The following is a 27,269-nucleotide window of genomic DNA, read 5'->3' as shown; positions in this document are numbered from 1 at the left end:
TCTACTAGTGAGAACGGCTGGGTTTGAGAAGGACCTGCCCTCCCAAATCAACCTACGTCTCACCTCCTGGCACTATATAAGGCCCGATTCTGTCACTTCAACTTCATATTGTTTCAGACAACGGAACAATGCTCTTCTCCAGACTGAGGGACTGACCACCTCAAAACTTTAAGGGTGATGGACTGATTACATCGTCTTCAAGTATCTTCTGCTTCTATCAACTTTTCTGTACTCGACTGAAGAAGCCTACTGTGTAGGCGAAACGTTTCAAAATAAAGATACCTAACTGTTGCATATGTGTCTTACCTAACAATCTGTCGGTATTTTATACCATTATAATGTTCACTGATTACCTCATACTCCTCCTCTCCTTACGCCTTCCTCTTTGTATTGGACTGATGAAGCCACTGTGTGGCGAAACGTTTCCTGAATAAAGATTTCCATATGCTGCATAAGTGTCTCAATCTTCACACATGGGAATACTCACATCTCTCTCTCTCACTCTCTCTCTCTCTCTCTCTCTCTCAGACAAGTGGCAGCCATGGCTCTGACTTTAATTAAGGGAAGTTGCTGGAGGTCGTCCTCTGATCCTGGAGAATGTGCTGTTATATATTTTGACCGGGAGTAATGTTAGAGTATGAAGGTGCTGGTGTGAGCTAGGTATGTGTGAGTCAGGTATGAGTGGGCCAAGTATGAGTAAGCCAGATAGAAGTAAGCCAGGTATGAGTGGGTCAAGTATGAGTGAGCCCGATATAAGTAAGCCAGGTATGAAGATTGAGACACTTATGCAACATATGGGAATCTTTATTCAGGAAACGTTTCGCCACACAGTGGCTTCATCAGTCCGATACAAAGTAGAAAGGCGTAAGGAGAGGAGGAGTTTGAGGTAATCAGTCCCTCAGCCTGGAGTCGATGTGTTCAGTCCATCAATCTTGTAGAATGTACAGCATAGGGCCGTAGACGTGGCTTATATACTGAAGTGAGGTGAGGCGAAGCAGGAGGAGGTGAGGTCATAGTGGTACCATCCACTAGTCGAAGTAGGTCTTCGTCCAAAGGTTGGACAAGTGTTGAAGAATTCTTTGTAACAAGATCCCATGATGCTGCAGTGTCAGACAGTTGTGATGAATGGTTTGAAAAACCTACGGCCCTATGCTGTACATTCTACAAGACTGATGGACTGAACACATCGACTCCAGGCTGAGGGACTGATTACCTCAAACTCCTCCTCTCCTTATGCCTTTCTACTTTGTATCGGACTGATGAAGCCACTGTGTGGCGAAACGTTTCCTGAATAAAGATTCCCATATGTTGCATAAGTGTCTCAATCTTCAACTTGTCGGTTTTTCAAACCATTCATCATAAGCCAGGTATGAGTGGGGCAAGTATGAGTAAGCCAGGTATGAGTGAGCCCGATATAAGTAAGCCACATATGAGTGGGCCAAGTATGAGTAAGCCAGATATGAGTGAGCCAGGTATAAGTAAGCCAGGTATGAGTGAATGAAATGTGAATTTGTGAGGCAAGCGAGTGACACGTGTACCGAATAATGAAGAACATGCCACAGGTACTGAGTAATAAGTAACATGAAAACAGGTACCAAATAATAAGGAACATGACATAGGTACCCAGTAATGAAGAACATGACAATGTATACTGAATAATGAGAAACATGAGACAGGTAACGAGTAATGAAGAACAAGACAGAGGTACCGAGTAATGAAGAACATGACACAGGTACCGAGTAATGAGGAACAAGACACAGGGTACCGAGTAATGAAGAACATGACACAGGTACCGAGTAATGAGGAACATACACAGGTACCGAATAATAAAGATCATGACACAGGCTACCGAGTAATGAGAAACATGATACAGGTACCGAGTAATGAAGAACATGACACAGGTACCGAGTAATGAAGAACATGACACAGGTACCGAGTAATGAAGAACATGACACAGGTACCGAGTAATGAGGAACAAGACACAGGGTACCGAGTAATGGCGAACATGACACAGGGTACCGAGTAATGGCGAACATGACACAGGTACTCACCACATTGACGAAGTCCTGGAAAGTGATGGCAGAGGTGGAGGGAGTGAGAGCCTTAGCCGCCAGTTGTTCTCTCTTACAGACGTCCACGGCAGCCACGAACTCAGGGTGTACCAGCGCGTTCCTGAAGTCTGGCCACGGGATCTCCCCGAACCCCTCAAGGTCGAACTGTCGGGCAGGGCAGAGACGAGTCAATGGCTGTCTTAAATAACAACTTTCAAAACGACTACACCTAAGTAATATCTTCAAAAAACACCTGCACCTAAGTAATATCTTCAAAAAACACCTGCACCTAAGTAATATCTTCAAAAAACACCTGCACCTAAGTAATATCTTCAAAAAACACCTGCACCTAAGTAATATCTTCAAAAAACACCTGCACTTAAGTAATATCTTCAAAAAACACCTGCACCTAAGTAATATCTTCAAAAAACACCTGTACCTAAGTAATATCTTCAAAAAACACCTGCACCTAAGTAATATCTTCAAAAAACACCTGCACCTAAGTAATATCTTCAAAAAACACCTGCACCTAAGTAATATCTTCAAAAAACACCTGCACCTATATAATATCTTCAAAAAAAAACCACTTGCACCTAAGTAATATCTTCAAAAAAAAAAAAGCACCTACACCTAGGTAATATCTTTAAAAAACCTGCACCTAAGTAATATCTTCAAAAAACACCTGCACCTAAGTAATATCTTCAAAAAACACCTGTAACTAAGTAATATCTTCAAAAAACACCTGCACCTAAGTAATATCTTCAAAAAACACCTGCACCTAAGTAATATCTTCAAAAAACACCTGTAACTAAGTAATATCTTCAAAAAACACCTGTACCTAAGTAATATCTTCAAAAAAACACCTGTACCTAAGTAATATCTTCAAAAAACACCTGCACCTAAGTAATATCTTCAAAAAACACCTGCACCTAAGTAATATCTTCAAAAAAACACCTGTACCTAAGTAATATCTTCAAAAAACACCTGCACCTAAGTAATATCTTCAAAAAAACACCTGTACCTAAGTAATATCTTCAAAAAACACCTGCACCTAAGTAATATCTTCAAAAAAACACCTGCACCTAAGTAATATCTTCAAAAAACACCTGCACCTAAGTAATATCTTCAAAAAACACCTGCACCTAAGTAATATCTTCAAAAAACACCTGTACCTAAGTAATATCTTCAAAAAACACCTGCACCTAAGTAATATCTTCAAAAAAACACCTGCACCTAAGTAATATCTTCAAAAAACACCTGTACCTAAGTAATATTTTAAAAAAACACCTGTACCTAAGTAATATCTTCAAAAAAACACCTGTACCTAAGTAATATCTTCAAAAAACACCTGCACCTAAGTAATATCTTCAAAAAACACCTGTACCTAAGTAATATTTTAAAAAAACACCTGCACCTAAGTAATATCTTCAAAAAACACCTGTACCTAAGTAATATCTTCAAAAAACACCTGCACCTAAGTAATATCTTCAAAAAACACCTGCACCTAAGTAATATCTTCAAAAAACACCTGCACCTAAGTAATATCTTCAAAAAAACACCTGTACCTAAGTAATATCTTCAAAAAACACCTGCACCTAAGTAATATCTTCAAAAACACCTGTACCTAAGTAATATCTTCAAAAAAACACCTGTACCTAAGTAATATCTTCAAAAAACACCTGCACCTAAATAATATCTTCAAAAAACACATGCACCTAAGTAATATCTTCAAAAAACACCCGCACCTAAGTAATATCTCAAAAAATTGACCATTTTCAAATTCCAAGCTAGTGTACAAAAAACAGTACAGGTTTTGCACAAAAGCTCTATTTTATTCAACAAAAGTCAATGGGGAAACAGCTGAGAGTGGCTTGTGTATTCTCCCTCAAAAAGCAGATTTATTGCTTTGTAAACTCTTCCCAAACCTTGCATCTTCTGCTACATTATTATTATTATTATAATCAAAAAGAAGCGCTAAGCCACAAGGGCTATACAGCATCTTCTGCTACAGATTTAACTTCTGAAGTGCTTGATGACTGGCAAAACTTCCATGTTATTCAAACTCGTGAAAACTCAGAGAAACAGAGTAATGTCATGTTGACCTACCTAACAAGGCAGCGAGGACAAACGTTAACTTCAAAGATAGAGGAAATAAATGGTATAAAATACCGACACAATGGAAATATAAACACATATGCAGTATAATGTGATCCTTTATTGACAATGTTTCACCCACACAGGCCTAGTGTCTAATCGACATGTGCCTGGGACAAAATGGTAAACACAGTGGGCTTTTTCAAGTCACACACTCCCGTACCTTCCACCCCAGGTAGATCTGTGTGTGACTTGAAAAAGCCCATTGTGTAGGTGAAACGTTGTCAATAAAGGATCACATTATACTGCATATGTGTTTATATTTCCAAGATAGAGGAACAAATAAAAGCAGTACTGGCGGCATGTCATGGAGAGAATTATCGTTGTAACCCACATTCTTGCAGAACCAGGTATACCACTCAGAGGAGACAATGAAAAATTTGGATGTGATGAATGGTTTGAAAAACCGACAAGTTGAAGATTGAGACACTTATGCAGCATATGGGAATCTTTATTCAGGAAACGTTTCGCCACACAGTGGCTTCATCAGTCCAATACAAAGAGGAAGGCGTAAGGAGAGGAGGAGTATGAGGTAATCAGTCCCTCAGCCTGGAGTCGATGTGTTCAGTCCATCAATCTTGTAGAATGTACAGCATAGGGCCGTAGACGTGGCTTACATACTGTAGAGAGGTGAGGTGAAGCAGGCGGAGGCGGGGTCATAGTGGTACCATCCACTAGTCGAAGTAGGTCTTCGTCCAAAGGTTGAATAAGTGTTGAAGAATTCTTTGTAACAAGATCCCATGATGCTGCAGTGTCTGACAGTTGTGATGAATGGTTTGAAAAACCGACAAGTTGAAGATTGAGACACTTATGCAGCATATGGGAATCTTTATTCAGGAAACGTTTCGCCACACAGTGGCTTCATCAGTCCAATACAAAGAGGAAGGCGTAAGGAGAGGAGTATGATAAAGCCACTGTGTGGCGAAACGTTTCCTGAATAAAGATTCCCATATGCTGCATAAGTGTCTCAATCTTCAAAAATTTGGATCTCCAAATAACAGCAATTATCTTGGTCTTTCAGAACTAGTAGCAAAATTTGATCCATTTTCACTCGCTTATATCAATCGGCTTGGAAATCTCTCCTATTTGTCAAAAACCGTATGTGAGGAAATGATTCAACTAATGGCAAAAAAAAAAAAGTCAATGTCGCAATTCAAGATGACGTGAAAAAAGCTGGATATTTCAGCTTGTCAGTAGATTACCTGACATTTTACATACTGATCAGTTGACTTTAATCATCAGATATGTATCACCTGAAGACGGTTTACCAAGTGAGAGATTTTTAACTTTCTTTGAGCTAAAAGACCACTTAGGAGAAACCATGACTGATTCAGTGTTTAACTATCTCACTACTGAGCATGAAACTGACTTTAGAAAATGCCGACAATGCTGCCAACATGGCTGGAAGGTACAACGGTATGCAGCAAAAAAAAAAAAAAAAATTCAAGATTTATTCCATGCGCCGTCACTCTTTAAATTTAACGGGCCGTTCGGCCGTTGATTGCTGCCTTTATGCAGTGAACTATTTTGGTATCAACAGAGAAATTTATACCTTTTTTTCATCCTCCAGAAAGAGATGGGCAATTCTAAACTAAGTGTTGCAACTTCAGTCAAAAGTTCGTAAATATTTGTCAAGACACTAGGTGGGAAGCACATGCAAAAGCCACAGAAACTATTTTTGAAAGTTACAGTGTTATCACTGAAGCTCTCAGTTAATTGTACTCTGATGTTAATGAGAAGGGTGATACCAGGATTCAAGCTGACAATATTTGGCAGTAAACGAAAAAACTGGAATTTGTGCTTATGCTGCATTTTTGGACCCATGTACTAGGTCATTTTTGGACCCATGTACTAGGTCATTTTTGGACCCATGTACTAGGTCATTTTTGGACCCATGTACTAGGTCATTTTTGGACCCATGTACTAGGTCATTTTTGAACCCATGTACTAGGTCATTTTTGGACCCATGTACTAGGTCATTTTTGAACCCATGTACTAGGTCATTTTTGGACCCATGTACTAGGTCATTTTTGGACCCATGTACTAGGTCATTTTTGGACCCATGTACAAGGTCATTTTTGGACCCATGTACTAGGTCATTTTTGGACCCATGTACTAGGTCATTTTTGGACCCATGTACTAGGTCATTTTTGGACCCATGTACTAGGTCATTTTTGAACTCATGTACTAGGTCATTTTCACAAGGTCAGCAAAGACATTCAGAACTGTCGTTGAGTACTTGTGCATGTTTGTACAGTTCACTTCAGGTTTTTTTAAGCAAAATTAGAGATTTTGATTAGTTTGAGCAACAAGCAAAAGACATCTTGGTAAATGTTAACTACAGAACTGTCATAAGGAGACAAAGAATAAGGAAACGGCAAGGAAATGACGGAAGTGCACCTGGTCCTGATGCCTTAGATGAACTCTTTTCAAAAGATAAGCTTAGGATAAAATCCTTTATTCCTATACTAACTGCATTTGAAGCCAATTTAAGAAGAGCTACTGTCTACAGTGATGTTGCACAAAGGTTTTCCTTTCTTGCTAGTTTACAAAATTCGGTTATTGTAAACAAATTCACACTATTAATTTAAAATTTTATGCTTTTTTCAATCACTACGGTATTTAACGATAATATCTTATGCCCTTTAGAGGAGGAATTGTGAACTGCGGAATTTCAAACAACCGTCATCATCCTGGGCTTCACTGAATTTTGTTTAAAACTCTTCCATCTTCCTCTAGTGGCGAGGGTTGGGGATTGTGAGGGACCTCACAAGAGGAAGAGCCTAGGGCTTCTCTTCGTCTAAATCCAGCACTGGTTGGCACAGGAGGTTAGGAAATGTTTTTGCAGAACAAGCACATTATTTAAACTTAGTCTGTATTTGCGCATAGAACCAATAAAGCATTTAAATTACTGGGAACGCCTTAAAGTCTTAAATATGTTCTTCCTGGAGCGAAGGAGAGTTACATGATAATATATACCTGGAGTGCCTTGTCCCAAATCTGCACAATGCCATAACATATTGGAGGGAGAGATATGGGAGGGAGTGAAATCCAGTGAAAAGCAGGGGTGCAGTGAGCACAATAAGGGAACGCTGCATCAACATTCGTGGTCTCAGATTAACATCTTACCAGAAGATATCAGAAACACTGCTGGAAGAAGTGTTGAGGTTTTCAGGTGTCAGATCAACGAGGTTGTGATGGATCTTTGGGGATGCGGGCCACCAACAGTAACAGCCTGGTTGACCAGGCAAGTACCAGACGAACCTGACCCATGGCCAGGCTCCGGGAGTAGAGAAGCTCTCGGAAACCATCAAAGGTATATCAAAGGTATAGATAAATACAAATAACAATGTTTTCTAAGAACGTTTTTATTCACAATTCATAAAAGATTGAGAAAACCATCGTAAATATCAAGGAATAAGAACAACGATCGCATGAAATTGCACTAATATGTAGGAAGAGTTACATCAATATATTAACCATCAAAATAATGATATTTGCTATGAGTTTATTAATGTAATAATATACAGCCACAACATAACATTTCTTCTCTCTAATCAGAGGCTCAGAATAAATGAAAAGTTGTAGCACTAGATATTTAGGGAATTGGATCTATGCTCCAGTTCCCCGAATTAAGCCTGAATGCCTTCCACATATCCCCCCCCCAGGCGCTGTATAATCCTCCGGGTTTAGCGCTTCCTCCTTGATTATAATAATAATAATAATGTAGCACTAGATTCTTCTGTTGGTGTGGTTGGAAGCAAAACTATCAGTGATACCTGGAGGGGGGTCCGGGAGGTCAACGTCCCCGCGGCCCGGCCCGTGACCTGGTCTACACCCTTGGATCCTGCCGAATCTGCAGATTTTTATTTTTTATTAATAAATCGACCGTTTTTCACTAAGGCAGGGTGACCCGAAAAAGGAAAAACACTTTCATTATCATTCGCTCTATCACTGTCTGGCCAGAGGCGTGCCGAAACCACGGTTCAAAATCAGCAGACAGAACTGCTATATCATTTGTTCAACCATTACCTGAGGGAAGTTCTTATCAGTCGCCAGCAGGAAAACCTACGTTCACATGATGTGGAATTGACTAGCGTAGGTTGAATAACTGATCATCTTAATCACGAGAGGGCACTGAAGGCTGAATTATGGCGCTGCCAATTGTCACAGAAATATATTCAACACCTGCCTCAAAATATACAGTAATATTTTCAACACATGCTTCAAAGTTATACCGGTACCTTCAAACTCAGTCTCAAGGGAATACCTTCAGTACCTGGCACAAAGTAATACCTCCCACACAAACCAGCGTTAAATAACCCAGCGAATACAACTAAATGAGCGACATTATCCTAATAATAAGGCAAAACCAGAAACTGGTATATATTATCGTGTTTCCCCATTAAGTATTCGGAACATCATCTGACCCTTTTTTTAAGACAAAAATATTATACGTTTCACCTGGATATAACCAATTAAAACAGGTTTCTCAGTAAGTACTGACTATTAATTTTTTTTTTTTACAATTATCCATATATTTTATATTTTTTTTCATCACGTTTTCCCCCACTAATTTTTCTCAATATTTCAGTAGAGAATAATAAATGTGGTTCTTTTAAGCTCACAAAACACAGTAATTAAAAAGCAAAGATTCAGAAGGGTAAGTCATCATTTACATCTAAAAAATAACATTAAACTTTATGTAGATAGTCATGGAGCAAGACGAGGGGGCGTTGACCCCCGGGACACCCTCCAGGGATGTAGAAGTGAAACAAGGACAACTCAGTAAGGTCAAACAATGTGACTATTGCCAATGACGTAAAAGTACGGACAAAGAACTGCAGTGTTATTAATGTATATACACATATATACATTACACGCAATCTTGAATTAGGCCATCCACCGTGAGGCGTGATCTGGGACCCAGCCGCTGACTACTGAAACACCGAGCCGCTGACTACTGAAACACCGAGCCGCTGACTACTGAAACACCGAGCCGCTGACTACTGAAACACCGAGCCGCTGACTACTGAAACACCGAGCCGCTGACTACTGAAACACTGGGCCGCTGACTACTGAAACACCGAGCCGCTGACTACTGAAACACCGGGCCGCTGACTACTGAAATACTGGGCCGCTGACTACTGAAACACCGGGCCGCTGACTACTGAAACACTGGGCCGCTGACTACTGAAATACCGAGCCGCTGACTACTGAAACACCGGGCCGCTGACTACTGAAACACTGGGTCGCTGACTACTGAAACACTGGGCCGCTGACTACTGAAACACCGGGCCGCTGACTACTGAAACACTGGGCCGCTGACTACTGAAACACTGGGCCGCTGACTACTGAAACACCGGGCCGCTGACTACTGAAACACTGGGCCGCTGACTAATGAAACACTGGGCCGCTGACTACTGAAACACTGGGTCGCTGACTACTGAAACACCGGGTCGCTGACTACTGAAACACCGGGCCGCTGACTACTGAAACACTGGGCCGCTGACTACTGAAATACTGGGCCGCTAACTACTGAAACACCGGGCCGCTGACTACTGAAACACTGGGCCGCTGACTACTGAAACACCGAGCCGTTGACTACTGAAACACCGGGCCGCTGACTACTGAAACACTGGGTCGCTGGCTACTGAAACACTGGGCCGCTGACTACTGAAACACCGGGCGGCTGACTACTGAAACACTGGGCCGCTGACTACTGAAACACTGGGCCGCTGACTACTGAAACACCGGGCCGCTGACTACTGAAACACTGGGCCGCTGACTACTGAAACACTGGGCCGCTGACTACTGAAACACCGGGCCGCTGACTACTGAAACACTGGGCCGCTGACTACTGAAACACCGGGCCGCTGACTACTGAAACACCGGGCCGCTAACTACTGAAACACTGGGCCGCTGACTACTGAAACACTGGGCCGCTGACTACTGAAACACCGGGCCGCTGACTACTGAAACACTGGGCCGCTGACTACTGAAACACCGGGCCGCTGACTACTGAAACACTGGGCCGCTGACTACTGAAACACTGGGCCGCTGACTACTAAAACACTGGGCCGCTGACTACTGAAACACTGGGCCGCTGACTACTGAAACACCGGGCCGCTGACTACTGAAACACTGGGCAGCTGACTACTGAAACACTGGGTCGCTGACTACTGAAACACTGGGCCGCGGACTACTGAAACACCGGGCCGCTGACTACTGTAACACCGGGCCGCTGACTACTGAAACACTGGGCCGCTGACTACTGAAACACCGAGCCGCTGACTACTGAAACACCGGGCCGCTGACTACTGAAACACTGGGTCGCTGACTACTGAAACACTGGGCCGCTGACTACTGAAACACCGGGCCGCTGACTACTGAAACACTGGGCCGCTGACTACTGAAACACTGGGCCGCTGACTACTGAAACACCGGGCCGCTTACTACTAAAACACTGGGCCGCTGACTACTGAAACACTGGGCCGCTGACTACTGAAACACTGGGCCGCTGACTACTGAAACACCGGGCCGCTGACTACTGAAACACTGGGCCGCTGACTACTGAAACACTGGGCCGCTGACTACTGAAACACCGAGCCGCTGACTACTGAAACACCGGGTCGCTGACTACTGAAACACTGGGTCGCTGACTACTGAAACACTGGGCCGCTGACTACTGAAACACCGGGCCGCTGACTACTGAAACACTGGGCCGCTGACTACTGAAACACTGGGCCGCTGACTACTGAAACACCGGGCCGCTGACTACTGAAACACTGGGCCGCTGACTACTGAAACACTGGGCCGCTGACTACAGAAACACTGGGTCGCTGACTACTGAAACACCTGGTCGCTGACTACTGAAACACCGGGCCGCTGACTACTGAAACACTGGGCCGCTGACTACTGAAATACTGGGCCGCTAACTACTGAAACACCGGGCCGCTGACTACTTAAGCACTGGGCCGCTGACTACTGAAACACCGAGCCGTTGACTACTGAAACACCGGGCCGCTGACTACTGAAACACTGGGTCGGTGGCTACTGAAACACTGGGCCGCTGACTACTGAAACACCGGGCCGCTGACTACTAAAACACCGGGCCGCTGACTACTGAAACACTGGGCCGCTGACTACTGAAACACCGAGCCGCTGACTACTGAAACACCGGGCCGCTGACTACTGAAACACTGGGTCGCTGACTACTGAAACACTGGGCCGCTGACTACTGAAACACCGGGCCGCTGACTACTGAAACACTGGGCCGCTGACTACTGAAACACTGGGCCGCTGACTACTGAAACACCGGGCCGCTTACTACTAAAACACTGGGCCGCTGACTACTGAAACACTGGGCCGCTGACTACTGAAACACTGGGCCGCTGACTACTGAAACACCGGGCAGCTGACTACTGAAACACCGGGCCGCTGACTACTGAAACACTGGGCCGCTGACTACTGAAACACCGAGCCGCTGACTACTGAAACACCGGGTCGCTGACTACTGAAACACTGGGCCGCTGACTACTGAAACACCGGGCCGCTGACTACTGAAACACTGGGCCGCTGACTACTGAAACACTGGGCCGCTGACTACTGAAACACCGGGCCGCTTACTACTAAAACACTGGGCCGCTGACTACTGAAACACCGGGCCGCTGACTACTGAAACACTGGGCCGCTGACTACTGAAACACCGGGCCGCTGACTACTGAAACACTGGGCCGCTGACTACTGAAACACTGGGCCGCTGACTACTGAAACACTGGGCCGCTGACTACTGAAACACTGGGCCGCCGACTACTGAAACACCGGGCCGCTGACTACTGAAACACTGGTTCGCTGACTACTGAAACACTGGGCCGCTGACTACTGAAACACAGGGCCGCTGACTACTGAAACACTGGGCCGCTGACTACTGAAACACTGGGCCGCTGACTATTGAAACACCGGGCCGCTGACTACTGAAACACTGGGCCGCTGACTACTGAAACACCGGGGCGCTGACTACTGAAACACTGTGCCGCTGACTACTGAAACACTGGGCCGCTGACTACTGAAACACTGGGCCGCTGACTACTGAAATACTGGGCAGCTGACTACTGAAACACCGGGCCGCTGACTACTGAAACACTGGGCCGCTGACTAGTGAAACTGGGCCGCTGACTACTGAAACACTGGGCCGCTGACTACTGAAACACCGGCCCGCTGACTACTGAAACACTGGGCCGCTGACTACTGAAACACCGAGCCGCTGACTACTGAAACACCGGGCCGCTGACTACTGAAACACTGGGTCGCTGACTACTGAAACACTGGGCCGCTGACTACTGAAACACCGGGCCGCTGGCTACTGAAACACTGGGCCGCTGACTACTGAAACACTGGACCGCTGACTACTGAAACACCGGGCCGCTGACTACTGAAACACTGGGCCGCTGACTACTGAAACACTGGGCCGCTGACTACTGAAACACTGGGTCGCTGACTACTGAAACACCGGGTCGCTGACTACTGAAACACCGGGCCGCTGACTACTGAAACACTGGGCCGCTGACTACTGAAATACTGGGCCGCTAACTACTGAAACACCGGGCCGCTGACTACTGAAACACTGGGCCGCTGACTACTGAAACACCGAGCCGTTGACTACTGAAACACCGGGCCGCTGACTACTGAAACACTGGGTCGCTGGCTACTGAAACACTGGGCCGCTGACTACTGAAACACCGGGCCGCTGACTACTGAAACACTGGGCCGCTGACTACTGAAACACTGGGCCGCTGACTACTGAAACACCGGACCGCTGACTACTGAAACATTGGGCCGCTGACTACTGAAACACTGGGCCGCTGACTACTGAAACACCGGGCCGCTGACTACTGAAACACAGGGCCGCTGACTACTGAAACACCGGGCCGCTGACTACTGAAACACTGGGCCGCTGACTACTGAAACACTGGGCCGCTGACTACTGAAACACCGGGCCGCTGACTACTGAAACACTGGGCCGCTGACTACTGAAACACTGGGCCGCTGACTACTGAAACACCGGGCCGCTGACTACTGAAACACAGGGCCGCTGACTACTGAAACACCGGGCCGCTGACTACTGAAACACCGGGCCGCTAACTACTGAAACACTGGGCCGCTGACTACTGAAACACTGGGCCGCTGACTACTGAAACACCGGGCCGCTGACTACTGAAACACTGGGCCGCTAACTACTGAAACACCGGGCCGCTGACTACTGAAACACTGGGCCGCTGACTACTGAAACACTGGGCCGATGACTACTAAAACACTGGGCCGCTGACTACTGAAACACTGGGCCGCTGACTACTGAAACACCGGGCCGCTGACTACTGAAAAACTGGGCAGCTGACTACTGAAACACTGGGTCGCTGACTACTGAAACACTGGGCCGCTGACTACTGAAACACCGGGCCGCTGACTACTGAAACACCGGGCCGCTGACTACTGAAACACTGGGCCGCTGACTACTGAAACACCGAACCGCTGACTACTGAAACACCGGGCCGCTGACTACTGAAACACTGGGTCGCTGACTACTGAAACACTGGGCCGCTGACTACTGAAACACCGGGCCGCTGACTACTGAAACACTGGGCCGCTGACTACTGAAACACTGGGCCGCTGACTACTGAAACACCGGGCCGCTTACTACTAAAACACTGGGCCGCTGACTACTGAAACACTGGGCCGCTGACTACTGAAACACTGGGCCGCTGACTACTGAAACACCGGGCCGCTGACTACTGAAACACCGGGCCGCTGACTACTGAAACACTGGGCCGCTGACTACTGAAACACCGAGCCGCTGACTACTGAAACACCGGGTCGCTGACTACTGAAACACTGGGTCGCTGACTACTGAAACACTGGGCCGCTGACTACTGAAACACCGGGCCGCTGACTACTGAAACACTGGGCCGCTGACTACTGAAACACCGGGCCGCTGACTACTGAAACACCGAGCCGCTGACTACTGAAACACTGGGCCGCTGACTACTGAAACACCGAGCCGCTGACTACTGAAACACCGAACCGCTGACTACTGAAACACTGGGCCGCTGACTACTAAAACACCGAGCCGCTGACTACTGAAACACTGGGCCGCTGACTACTGAAACACTGGGCCGCTGACTACTGAAACACCGGGCCGCTGACTACTGAAACACCGAGCTGCTGATTGCTGAAACACTGGGCCGCTGACTACTGAAACACCGAGCCGCTGACTACTGAAACACCGAGCCGCTGACTACTGAAACACCGGGCCGCTGACTACTGAAACACCGAGCTGCTGACTACTGAAACACCGAGCTGCTGACTACTGAAACACCGGGCCGCTGACTACTGAAATACTGGGCTGCTGACTACTGAAACACCGGGCCGCTGACTACTGAAACACTGGGCCGCTGACTACTGAAACACTGGGCCGTTGACTACTGAAACACCGAGCCGCTGACTACTGAAACACTGGGCCGCTGACTACTGAAACACTGGGCCGCTGACTGCTGAAACACCGAGCCGCTGACTACTGAAACACTGGGCCGCTGACTAGTGAAACACCGGGCCGCTGACTACTGAAACACCGAGCCGCTGACTACTGAAACACTGGGCCGCTGACTACTGAAACACCGAGCCGCTGACTACTGAAACACCGAACCGCTGACTACTGAAACACTGAGCCGCTGACTACTGAAACACCGAGCCGCTGACTACTGAAACACTGGGCCGCTGACTACTGAAACACTGGGCCGCTGACTACTGAAACACCGGGCCGCTGACTACTGAAACACCGAGCTGCTGATAACTGAAACACTGGGCCGCTGACTACTGAAACACCGAGCCGCTGACTACTGAAACACCGAGCCGCTGACTACTGAAACACCGGGCCGCTGACTACTGAAACACCGAGCTGCTGACTACTGAAACACCGAGCTGCTGACTACTGAAACACCGGGCCGCTGACTACTGAAACACTGGGCCGCTGACTACTGAAACACCGGGCCGCTGACTACTGAAACACTGGGCCGCTGACTACTGAAACACCGGGCCGCTGACTACTGAAACACTGGGCCGTTGACTACTGAAACACCGAGCTGTTGACTACTGAAACACCGGGCAGCTGACTACTAAAACACTGGGCCGCTGACTACTGAAACACCGGCCCGCTGACTACTGAAACACCGGGCTGCTGACCACTGAAACACCGGGCCGCTGATTACTGAAACACCGGGCCGCTGACTACTAAAACACTGGGCCGCTGACTACAGAAACACCGAGCCGCTGACTACTGAAACACCGAGCTGCTGACTACTGAAACTCCGAGCTGCTGACTACTGAAACACCGGGCTGCTGACTACTGAAATACTGGGCCGCTGACTACTGAAACACCGGGCCGCTGACTACTGAAACACCGAGCCGCTGACTACTGAAACACTGGGCCGTTGACTACTGAAACACCGAGCTGCTGACTACTGAAATACCGAGCCGCTGACTACTGAAACACTGGGCCGCTGACTACTGAAACACTGGGCCGCTGACTACTCAAACACCGGGCCGCTGACTACTGAAACACCGAGCCGCTGACTACTGAAACACTGGGCCGCTGACTACTGAAACACTGGGCCGCTGACTGCTGAAACACCGAGCCGCTGACTACTGAAACACTGGGCCGCTGACTACTGAAACACCGGGCCGCTGACTACTGAAACACCGAGCCGCTGACTACTGAAACACTGGGCCGCTGACTACTGAAACACCGAGCCGCTGACTACTGAAACACCGAACCGCTGACTACTGAAACACTGGGCCGCTGACTACTGAAACACCGAGCCGCTGACTACTGAAACACCGAGCTGCTGGCTACTGTAACACCGAGCTGCTGACTAATGAAACACCGGACCGCTGACTACTAAAACACCGAGCCGTTCACTACTGAAACACTGGGCCGCTGACTACTGAAACACTGGGCCGCTGACTACTGAAACACCGGGCCGCTGACTACTGAAATACTGGGCCGCTGACTACTGAAACACCGGGCCGCTGACTACTGAAACACTGGGCCGCTGACTACTGAAACACTGGGCCGTTGACTACTGAAACACCGAGCTGCTGACTACTGAAATACCGAGCCGCTGACTACTGAAACACTGGGCCGCTGACTACTGAAACACTGGGCCGCTGACTACTGAAACACCGGGCCGCTGACTACTGAAACACCGAGCCGCTGACTACTGAAACACTGGGCCGCTGACTACTGAAACACTGGGCCGCTGACTGCTGAAACACCGAGCCGCTGACTACTGAAACACTGGGCCGCTGACTACTGAAACACCGGGCCGCTGACTACTGAAACACCGAGCCGCTGACTACTGAAACACTGGGCCGCTGACTACTGAAACACCGAGCCGCTGACTACTGAAACACCGAACCGCTGACTACTGAAACACTGGGCCGCTGACTACTGAAACACCGAGCCGCTGACTACTGAAACACCGAGCCGCTGACTACTGAAACACCGGGCCGCTGACTACTGAAACACCGAGCTGCTGACTACTGAAACACCGAGCTGCTGACTACTGAAACACCGGGCCGCTGACTACTGAAATACTGGGCCGCTGACTACTGAAACACCGGGCCGCTGACTACTGAAACACTGGGCCGCTGACTACTGAAACACTGGGCCGTTGACTACTGAAACACCGAGCCGCTGACTACTGAAACACTGGGCCGCTGACTACTGAAACACTGGGCCGCTGACTACTGAAACACCGGGCCGCTGACTACTGAAACACCGAGCCGCTGACTACTGAAACACTGGGCCGCTGACTACTGAAACACTGGGCCGCTGACTGCTGAAACACCGAGCCGCTGACTACTGAAACACTGGGCCGGTGACTACTGAAACACCGGGCCGCTGACTACTGAAACACCGAGCCGCTGACTACTGAAACACTGGGCCGCTGACTACTGAAACACCGAGCCGCTGACTACTGAAACACCGAACCGCTGACTACTGAAACACTGAGCCGCTGACTACTGAAACACCGAGCCGCTGACTACTGAAACACTGGGCCGCTGACTACTGAAACACTTGGCCGCTGACTACTGAAACACCGGGCCGCTGACTACTGAAACACCGAGCTGCTGATTACTGAAACACTGGGCCGCTGACTACTGAAACACCGAGCCGCTGACTACTGAAACACCGAGCCGCTGACTACTGAAACACCGGGCCGCTGACTACTGAAACACCGAGCTGCTGACTACTGAAACACCGGGCCGCTGACTACTGAAACACTGGGCCGCTGACTACTGAAACACCGGGCCGCTGACTACTGAAACACTGGGCCGCTGACTACTGAAACACCGGGCCGCTGACTACTGAAACACTGGGCCGTTGACTACTGAAACACCGAGCTGTTGACTACTGAAACACCGGGCAGCTGACTACTAAAACACTGGGCCGCTGACTACTGAAACACCGGCCCGCTGACTACTGAAACACCGGGCTGCTGACCACTGAAACACCGGGCCGCTGATTACTGAAACACCGGGCCGCTGACTACTAAAACACTGGGCCGCTGACTACAGAAACACCGAGCCGCTGACTACTGAAACACCGAGCCGCTGACTACTGAAACACCGAGCCGCTGACTACTGAAACACCGAACCGCTGACTACTGAAACACTGAGCCGCTGACTACTGAAACACCGAGCCGCTGACTACTGAAACACTGGGCCGCTGACTACTGAAACACTGGGCCGCTGACTACTGAAACACCGAACCGCTGACTACTGAAACACTGGGCTGCTGACCACTGAAACACCGGGCCGCTGATTACTGAAACACCGGGCCGCTGACTACTAAAACACTGGGCCGCTGACTACAGAAACACCGAGCCGCTGACTACTGAAACACCGAGCCGCTGACTACTGAAACACCGAGCTGCTGACTACTGAAACACCGAGCTGCTGACTACTGAAACACCGAGCTGCTGACTACTGAAACACCGAGCGATTCCTACGCAAAAGTGGCAGACAGAGCTATCCATGCATTTGTGTCGATATATCTCGGTGAGTCAGGATTTTGAACTCTGTTGCAAATGAAAACGAAGCAACGAAGGTTGGAGGTTTATAATGAGGTTGGATGTGACCTCTCAAGCACTTCCTCGCGTATACATGAACTGACGAAGAACAATCACAAGTTACTCACTGACTGTAATCTTCATCAGAATAAAATGAATTACAATACCCTGGCATTGTAATGAAATTTTTGTTTACTGAAGTAACTTTATTCTGTTAAGTAATTATGAATATGAAAAATAAAACTTTTATTAAGATAAGATAAGATTTCGTTCGGATTTTTAACCCCGGAGGGTTAGCCACCCAGGATAACCCCAGAAAGTCAGTGCGTCATCGAGGACTGTCTAACTTATTTCCATTGGGGTCCTTAATCTTGTCCCCCAGGATGCGACCCACACCAGTCGACTAACACCCAGGTACCTATTTGCTGCTAGGTGAACAAGACAACAGGTCAAAGGAAACATGTAGGAATGTTTCCACCCGCCGGGAATCGAACCTGGGCCATCCGTGTGTGAAGCGGGAGCTTTAGCCACCAGGCCACAAGTTTTAAAATCCATAAAGATTTTCATTACTATTAAATTTGTAAAACTCAACTATAAAAATAATCCAAGTAAATGCATATGTACTAATACAGACAAAAAAATAAAAGATTTTTAATATCATATGCATATTATTGGAAGGAACCTTTTGAAACAATCTTGGGAAGGAGGTAATGATATTTTGACATATGATGAAGGGTGGCTGGGGCAAAACAGGAGGTTGAGAACCACTGCTCTAAACAGTGTTGAGTGTTTTGTGGCACAGCTGTGCCAGAACCAGCATCCAAGAATCACCGTCTTATTACGTTATTACAGATTCTGGCTGACTTCAGCGCTAATCTCTCAATCATACACACGGGTATTCAAATCACATGTATACATATACATATTTAGACATATCGACAAGTATACATCCACACTTGCGTACTTATGCACATGCTTATACACATAAATGCAAACAGCACGCATACACTCATACATATGAACGCATACATATATATGCACCTGTATACATATCCACAAATATAAATCCATACTCACATAAGCACATGCATACACACATGCCAAGGGTGAATCCAGGAGGCAGGAGCACCAGTGGTCCATGCCCTTCCTCCCCGGGCCATTCTCTCTCATGTCTCCCATACAAGGTCATGTCAGTGGGAGATATGCAGAAATCACTGTTTACATTTCGCAGCTTCTGAACGCAATGACATGTTAACAAAAAATGCCTCACTAATATAAGAAATATTATCTCTTCTTTCACGTCTCTGGAAAAGGAGTATTTATATTTGAAGAACAAGTAAATAGAAAGTTTAGGCAGGTTGTGTTACAAGACGGGCAGAGAGGAACGACTCCATACAAACTGAACGATTAATTCTTCAAATCGCAGGCTAATACTTATACAGAGGCGCAAGTTGTGGCTGCCATTAACAATACCAACAACACTACAGTGAGCGCGTTAGTAACTTTTTTTTTTTTTTTTGGAATATCTTAAGTTTTTATCAACTTGGAAGCTTATAAGTAACTGAAGACTTAGATGGGAGGAGCCAGGAAAACTGAGGCTTGTTTTATAAAGACATGTGAGCAAACACTAGGACACATGTATTAGAAAACTCTTCGGTCCTGAGACGTTGATCACTTCAAGGTTTATACCAAACTGAGGCTTAATGGCATTTGAAGTTCAACAAATAATTCAAGTCATTTGTATGAATTATTGTATGGCGTGGAAGCTGTTATTCTCAGTAATTGATAAGACAGCGATTATACTAAAATAATTTAATATTTTTCAATAGCAATTCACAGGACACCCAATTATAAACAATTATTTTAGCCTAATTACAATTAAAACAATACGAGTGTACTATTTCAGTTATCGTATACAATCCTTTTTGCACTGATTATTATTACTCTTTAAATTGTTACTAATACTATAAAATTAATATTTCTTAATATTTAGAACTTATAAATTTATGAAAACAATGGTGTCTTCAGCGGGGCTGTAAAGCTCCCTCACTGCTCAAGAAAGATGGTTCCTGCCCTCTTGAATATTTCATTCCGTTTACTGGATCAACGTTATGCTCTGTGTAGAGTTGAAGTCATAATTTGATTAAACTCTGCAGAGAGCGAAACGTTTTCCCAATAAAAATTCGTTCTTCAGCCAGCGTCTTTGCTTCACAGCTCAAATTTTAACACTGACCAGGGGACATCAACATTAGGTGACATCGAATAAAGCTGACAACAGGACATCATCTGAAAACTAACTGCATGCAGAAGCTGCTTAATAGAGGGTAAAATGAGAGAAAACATCAGTCTCATACTGCATAAGTAACAATGATGTTAGTCACACAAACACCTGCTGACTGATGAATTAAACACACATGCAGTACCTTGGCATCCTTTATTTAGAAGACGATCCGTCCACTAGTGGTTTTTCTCGACTCAATACAGGGATCTGATACAGTAGGTACTCGAAGATGAGGAAGGAAGGAAGATGAGGTAATCAGTCCCTGAGCCTTGAAGGTGGTCAATATCTTAGTCTTGATGAATGTGTAGTACAGGCAGGAAGATGCACTTTCTCCAATTTTTTATGTGCTCGACCAGTTGTGGGTCTACCAGGTTTCCCGTAGCTCGGTTGGTAGCGCACTCAGCTCACACACTGAGGTCCGTGGTTAGATCTCCGGTACAGGATGAAACATTGGGTGTGTTTCCTTAAAACATCTGCTGTCGCTGTTCACTTAGCTGTAAATAGGTACCTGGGTGTTAGCCAACTGGTGTAGGTAGCATCCTTGGGACAAAATTAACCTAATTTGTCCTAAATGCTCTGCATAACCATGGGCTTTCTATACAGCATGTAATAATATAATAATAATAATAATAATAATAATAATAATAATAATAATATCTTTATTTCTACAAGTACATGTACAAGGTATACAGTCCTAGCTGACATCAATAACATACTACTATATAGAAAGCCTCTTGTTATGCAGAGCATTTCGAGAAAATTAGGTCAAATTTGTCCCAGGATGCGACCCACACCCGTCGACTAACACTCTGGTACAATTTTACTGATAGATGAAAAGGGACAACAAGTGTCAGGAAACACGCCCAATGTTTCCACCATTGTCGGGAACCAAACCACGAACCCTCAGCGTGTGAAGCGAGAGCTTTGCCTACCAGGCCACGCGCCACCTTGATGTTAGCTATGGTCTGTATAAGTTGTATCATGTACTTGTAGAAATAAATATATCTCATCTAATTCCAGTTTGTATGGGTACGTCTTCCTATGTTAAGGTACTGAACACCTTGAAGGCTCAGGGACTGATTACCTCATCTTCAACTGTCTTCTGTATATAATTCCGCAAGACTGAAGGACTGACTGTCTCATCTTCCACAATTCTCTGTACATAACTCTGCTTCCCTATAAAATAGCTATAGTGAACTGATAGTCACTGGTTGGAGAAACGTCTTCAAAATAAAGATGCCCAGATGTTGAACATGTGTCTATTTTATCATCTTGTTGTTGTTATGTACCATCAATGTTATAATACTAACAGACAGGGAACAGTAGTCAGATAGTCATGGAAGAACAGTTAGACAGTCACGGGAGAGAGAGTACTGTCTTCGCCAGCACCAAGAGACAGGAAACAGCAATCAGACAGTCATGGGGGAGAATACTGTCTTCACCAGCACTGAGAGACAAGAAACAGTAATCAGACAGTCACGGGAGAAAGGACTGTCTTCACCAGCACTGAGAGGAAACAGCAGTCAGACAGTCACGGGAGAGAGTACTGTCTTCACCAGCAGTGAGAGACAGGAAACAGCAGTCAGACAGTCACGGGAGAGAGGACTGTCTGCACCAGCGCATGATTTACTCTCCAGCTGTGGTCAGCCTGCGGCTAGCTTCCTCTTCCTCTTAGGATGCGGTTGTGGTGGAGGGTCAAAGTCCTGCCTCTCCCAGTGTGTGTGTGTGTGTGTGTGTGTGTGTGTGTGTGTACTTACCTAGTTGTGGTTACAGGGGTCGAGTTATAGCTCCTAGAACCGCCTCTTTAATGATTGCTACTAGGTCCTCTCTCTCCCTTCTCCATTAGCTTTATCAAACCTTGTCTTAAAACTAGGCTGACAACTCTAAGACTGAAGAAATACTTCCTAACATCCCTTTGGCTCATCTGAGTCCTCAACTTCCAATTGTAACCCCTTGTTTCTGTGTCCCATCTCTGGAACATCCTGTCTTTGTCTACCTTGTCAATTCCTCGTAGTATTTTATGTCGTTATCATGTCTCCCCTGACCCTCCTGTCTTCTAGTGTCGTCAGACCGATTTCACTTAACCTTTCTTCGTAGCTCTGGGACTAGTATTGTTGCAAACCTTTGTATTTTCTCTAATTTCTTGACGTGCTTGACCAGATGTGGATTCCAAACTGGTGCTGCATACTCCAGTATGGGCCTGACGTATATGGTATACAGAGTCTTGAACGATTCCTTACTGAGGTATCGGAATGCTATTCTTAGGTTTGCCAGACACCCATATGCTGCAGCAGTTATCTGATTGATGTGCAGCTCAGGAGATGTGCTCGGTATTAAGCTCACCCCAAGATCTTCCATGAGTGAGGTTTGCAGTCTTTGGCCACCTAGACTATATTCTGTTTGCGGTCTGCTTTGCCCTTCCCCGATCTTCATGACTTTGTATTTGGCAGGGTTAAATTCGAGGAGCCAGTTGCTGGACCACACGTCCAGCCTGTGCAGGTCTCTTTGTAGTCCTGCCTGGTCCTCGACTGATTTAATTCTCCTCATTAACTTCACATCATCTGCAAGCAGGGACACTTCAGAGTCTCCCTCCCGTTGTGTCATTCACATATACCAAAAAACAGCACAGGTCCTAGGACTGACCCCTGTGGTCCCCGTTCGTGACAGGCGCCCGCTCTGACACCTCGCCACGTACCATGACTCGCTGTTGTCTTCCTGACAGGTATTTCTTAATCCATTGCAGTGCCTTCCTTGTCATCCCTGCCTGGTACTCCAGCTTTTCACTAATCTCGTGTGGACCTGTGTCAAACGCCTTCTTACAATCCAAGAAAATGCAATCTACCCACCCCTCTCTCTCTCTTGTCTTACTGCTGTCACCCTGTCATGGAGCTCCAGTAGGTTTGTGACACAGGATTTTCCATCCCTGAAACCGTGCTGGCTGTCGTTGATAAGCTCATTCCTTTTTAGGTGCTCTACCACTCTTCTGGTAATCTTCTCCATGACTCTGCATAATATACATGTCAGTGACACTGGGTTGTAGTTTAATGTTTCGTGTCTGTATCCTTTTTTATAAATTGGGACTACATTTGCTGTCTTCCATTCAACAGGTAGTTGCCATGTTTCGATAGATGTGTTGAAGATTGTTGTTAGTGGTACACATAGTGCCTCGGCTCCCTCTCTCAGTACCCATGGAGATGTTATCCAGTCCCATTGCCTTTGAGGTATCTAGCTCACTAAGCAGCCTCTGCACTTCTTCCTCGGTTGTACGTATTGTGTCCAACACTTGGTGGTGTACCCTACCTCTCCATCTTTCCAGAGTCCCTTCTGTTTCCTTTGTGAACACTTCTTTGAATCTCATGTTGGGCTCCTCACATACTTCTCGATCATTTCTCATTATCTCCTCTCCTTTCTTTCTCAGCCTGATTACCTGGTCCATGACTGTTGTTTTCCTCCTGATGTGGCTGTACAACAGTTTGGGTCAGATTTGGCTTTCACTGCTATGTCAATTTTATATTCTCGCTGGGTTTCCATTCTTAAGAACATAAGAACATAAGAAAGGAGGAACACTGCAGCAGGCCTGTTGGCCCATACTAGGCACGTCCTTCACAGATCCATCCCACTAATAGAATATTTGCCCTCATAAGAACATAAGAAATAAGGAACACTGCAACAGGCCTACTGGTCACTGGCGCCCACTTCTGTACTAATCTCTTGTGAGGAACTGTGTCGAAGGCCTTCTTGCAGTCCAAGAAAATGCAATCAACCCACCCCTCCCTCTCATTTCTTACTTCAGTTACCTTGTCATAAAACTCTAGTAGGTTTGTGACACAGGATTTGCCATCCATGAATCCGTGCTGGCTGTCGTTTATAATCTTGGTCCACTCCAGGTGCTCCACCACTCTCCTCCTGATAATCTTTTCCAAGACTTTGCATACTATACCTGTCAGTGACACTGGTCTATAATTTAGTGCTTCATTTCTGTTTCCCTTCTTAAAGATGGGGACTACATTTGCCTTCTTCCATACTTCAGGTAGTTGCCCAGTTTCAAGGGAAGTGTTGAAGATTTTGGTTAGTGGCACACGTAGTGTCCCTGCTCCCTCTCTATGGACCCATGGAGAGATGTTGTCTGGTCCCACCACCTTTGAGGTATCAAGGTCACTTAGGAGCTTCTTCACCTCCTCAGTTGTGTGTAATTCATCCAACACTTGTTGGTATATCCCTTGTTGCTGTACACCACTGTTCTGTCTTCCCGTTGTCCCTTCAGCCTCCACTGTAAATACTTCCTGACATCTCACGTTGAGCTCCTCACATACCTCCTGGTCGTTTCTTGTGAGATCCCCACCTTCTTTCCTTAGCCTGATTACCTGGTCCTTGACTGTTGTCTTCCTCTTGATGTGGCTGTAGAGTAGTTTCGGGTCAGACTTGACTTTCGATGCTATGTCATTTTCATACTGATGCTGCGCCTCCCTCCTTATCTGTGCATACTCGTTTCTGGCTCGTCGACTAATCTCTTTATTCTCCTGATTCCTTTGCCTTCTGTACTTTTTCCATTCTCTAGAGCACTTAGTTTTTGCCTCCCTGCACTTTCGGGTAAACCAAGGGCTCGTTCTGTCCTTCCCATTATTTCTGTTACCCTTGGGAACAAACCTTTCCTCTGCCTCCTTGCATTTTGTTGTTACAAAGTCCATCGTTTCATTTACTGATTTTCCTACCAACTCCTGTTCCCACTGAACCTCCTGCTGGTAGGTCCTCATTCCTGTGTAGTCCCCCCTTTCATAGTTTAGCTTTTCCCTTTCTACTCCTGTTACCCTCTCCACTTTTAGCTCCACGATGTATTCAAAGCTCATAACCACATGGTCACTAGCTCCAAGGGGCCTTTCATATGTGATGTGCTCAATGTCTGAGCTACTCAGGGTGAACACGAGGTCTAGTCTTGATGGTTCATCCTCCCCTCTCTCTGTGGTAGTACCCCTAACATGTTGGTGCATGAGATTTGCCAGCACCACATCCATCATCTTGGCTCTCCATGTTTCGGGACCCCCATGTGGCTCCAGGTTTTCCCAATCAATCTCCCTGTGATTGAAGTCGCCCATGACCAGTAACTTCGCTCTACTTGAGTGAGCCCTTCTTGCCACCTCAGCTAGAGTGTCCACCATTGCTCTGTTGCACTCATATTCCTCTCTTGGCCTCCTGTAGTTCTGTGGTGGTTTATACATTACTTCAATGACTACCTTGTGTTCCCCTGACTGAACTGTACCTACTATGTAATCCACTTCTCCAATCTCCATACCTTCCATTTCTTGATAACCCCACCGGTTTTTTATTAGTAGTGCAACCCCTCCTCCCCCCCTGCTCCTTCTATCCTTCCTCAGGATCTGATATCCAGGTGGGAAGATTGTATGTTATTATCCCAGTGAGTTTTGTTTCTGTAACCGCTACGATGCATCTGGGGACAACTCCTTGATTCTTTCGTGCCACTCCTCACATTTATTCGTTATTCCATCTGCGTTCGTGTACCAAACCTTCAGCTTCTTTTCAATAACTGTGGTCTGGGGAGAGAGGTGGGTTAGGGGGAGCAGGTGCCCTGGCAGAGGCCTATAGGGGGTTGGTGTGGGGGTGGGGTCTGTGGTGTGGGGTCAGAGGGCCTATGGGAGGTTTCAGTGGGGGTGGTGGTGAGGGGGATGGGGAAAGAGGGCCTATGGGGGGTTTCAATGGGGGAGGGGGTTGTGGTGAGGGGGATGAGTGTGTACTCACCTAGTACTCACCTAGTTAAGGTTGTGGGGGTCGAGTCCGAGCTCCTGGCCCCGCCTCTTCACTGATCGCTACTAGGTCACTCTCCCTGAACCGTGAGCTTTATCATACCTCTGCTTAAAGCTATGTATGGATCCTGCCTCCACTACATCGCTTCCCAAACTATTCCACTTACTGACTACTCTGTGGCTGAAGAAATACTTCCTAACATCCCTGTGATTCATCTGTGTCTTCAACTTCCAACTGTGTCCCCTTGTTACTGTGTCCAATCTCTGGAACATCCTGTCTTTGTCCACCTCGTCAATTCCTCTCAATATTTTGTATGTCGTAATCATGTCCCCCCTATCTCTCCTGTCCTCCAGTGTCGTCAGGTTGATTTCCCTTAACCTCTCCTCGTAGCACATACCTCTTAGCTCTGGGACTAGTCTTGTTGCAAACCTTTGCACTTTCTCTAGTTTCTTTACGTGCTTGGCTAGGTGTGGGTTCCAAACTGGTGCCGCATACTCCAATATGGGCCTAACGTACACGGTGTACAGGGTCCTGAACGATTCCTTATTAAGATGTCGGAATGCTGTTCTGAGGTTTGCTCGGCGCCCATATGCTGCAGCAGTATTTGGTTGATGTGCGCTTCAGGAGATGTGCCTGGTGTTATACTCACCCCAAGATCTTTTTCTTTGAGTGAGGTTTGTAGTCTCTGGCCCCCTAGACTGTACTTCGTCTGTGGTCTTCTTTGCCCTTCCCCAATCTTCATGACTTTGCACTTGGTGGGATTGAACTCCAGGAGCCAATTGCTGGACCAGTTCTGCAGCCTGTCCAGATCCCTTTGTAGTTCTGCCTGGTCTTCGATCGAGTGAATTCTTCTCATCAACTTCACGTCATCTGCAAACAGGGACACCTCAGAGT

The 27,269-nt window shown here is 46.6% G+C and overlaps 1 protein-coding gene across 1 annotated transcript in view; it reads right to left on the bottom strand.

The window, feature by feature from the left end:
- Window positions 1-27,269, bottom strand: part of LOC128695033 (uncharacterized) — a 475,326-nt gene that overhangs the window by 65,320 nt on the left and 382,737 nt on the right. Inside the window, exon 5 of the mRNA XM_053785424.2 lies at window positions 2,052-2,216. Coding sequence (XP_053641399.2) covers window positions 2,052-2,216 — 165 coding nt within the window. The remainder of the gene's footprint in view (window positions 1-2,051; window positions 2,217-27,269) is intronic.

The sequence above is a fragment of the Cherax quadricarinatus genome, chromosome 35 (genome assembly GCF_038502225.1).
Source record: "Cherax quadricarinatus isolate ZL_2023a chromosome 35, ASM3850222v1, whole genome shotgun sequence".
NCBI classification, from domain to species: domain Eukaryota; kingdom Metazoa; phylum Arthropoda; class Malacostraca; order Decapoda; family Parastacidae; genus Cherax; species Cherax quadricarinatus.
This window is presented reverse-complemented; position numbering and strand designations above follow the sequence as displayed.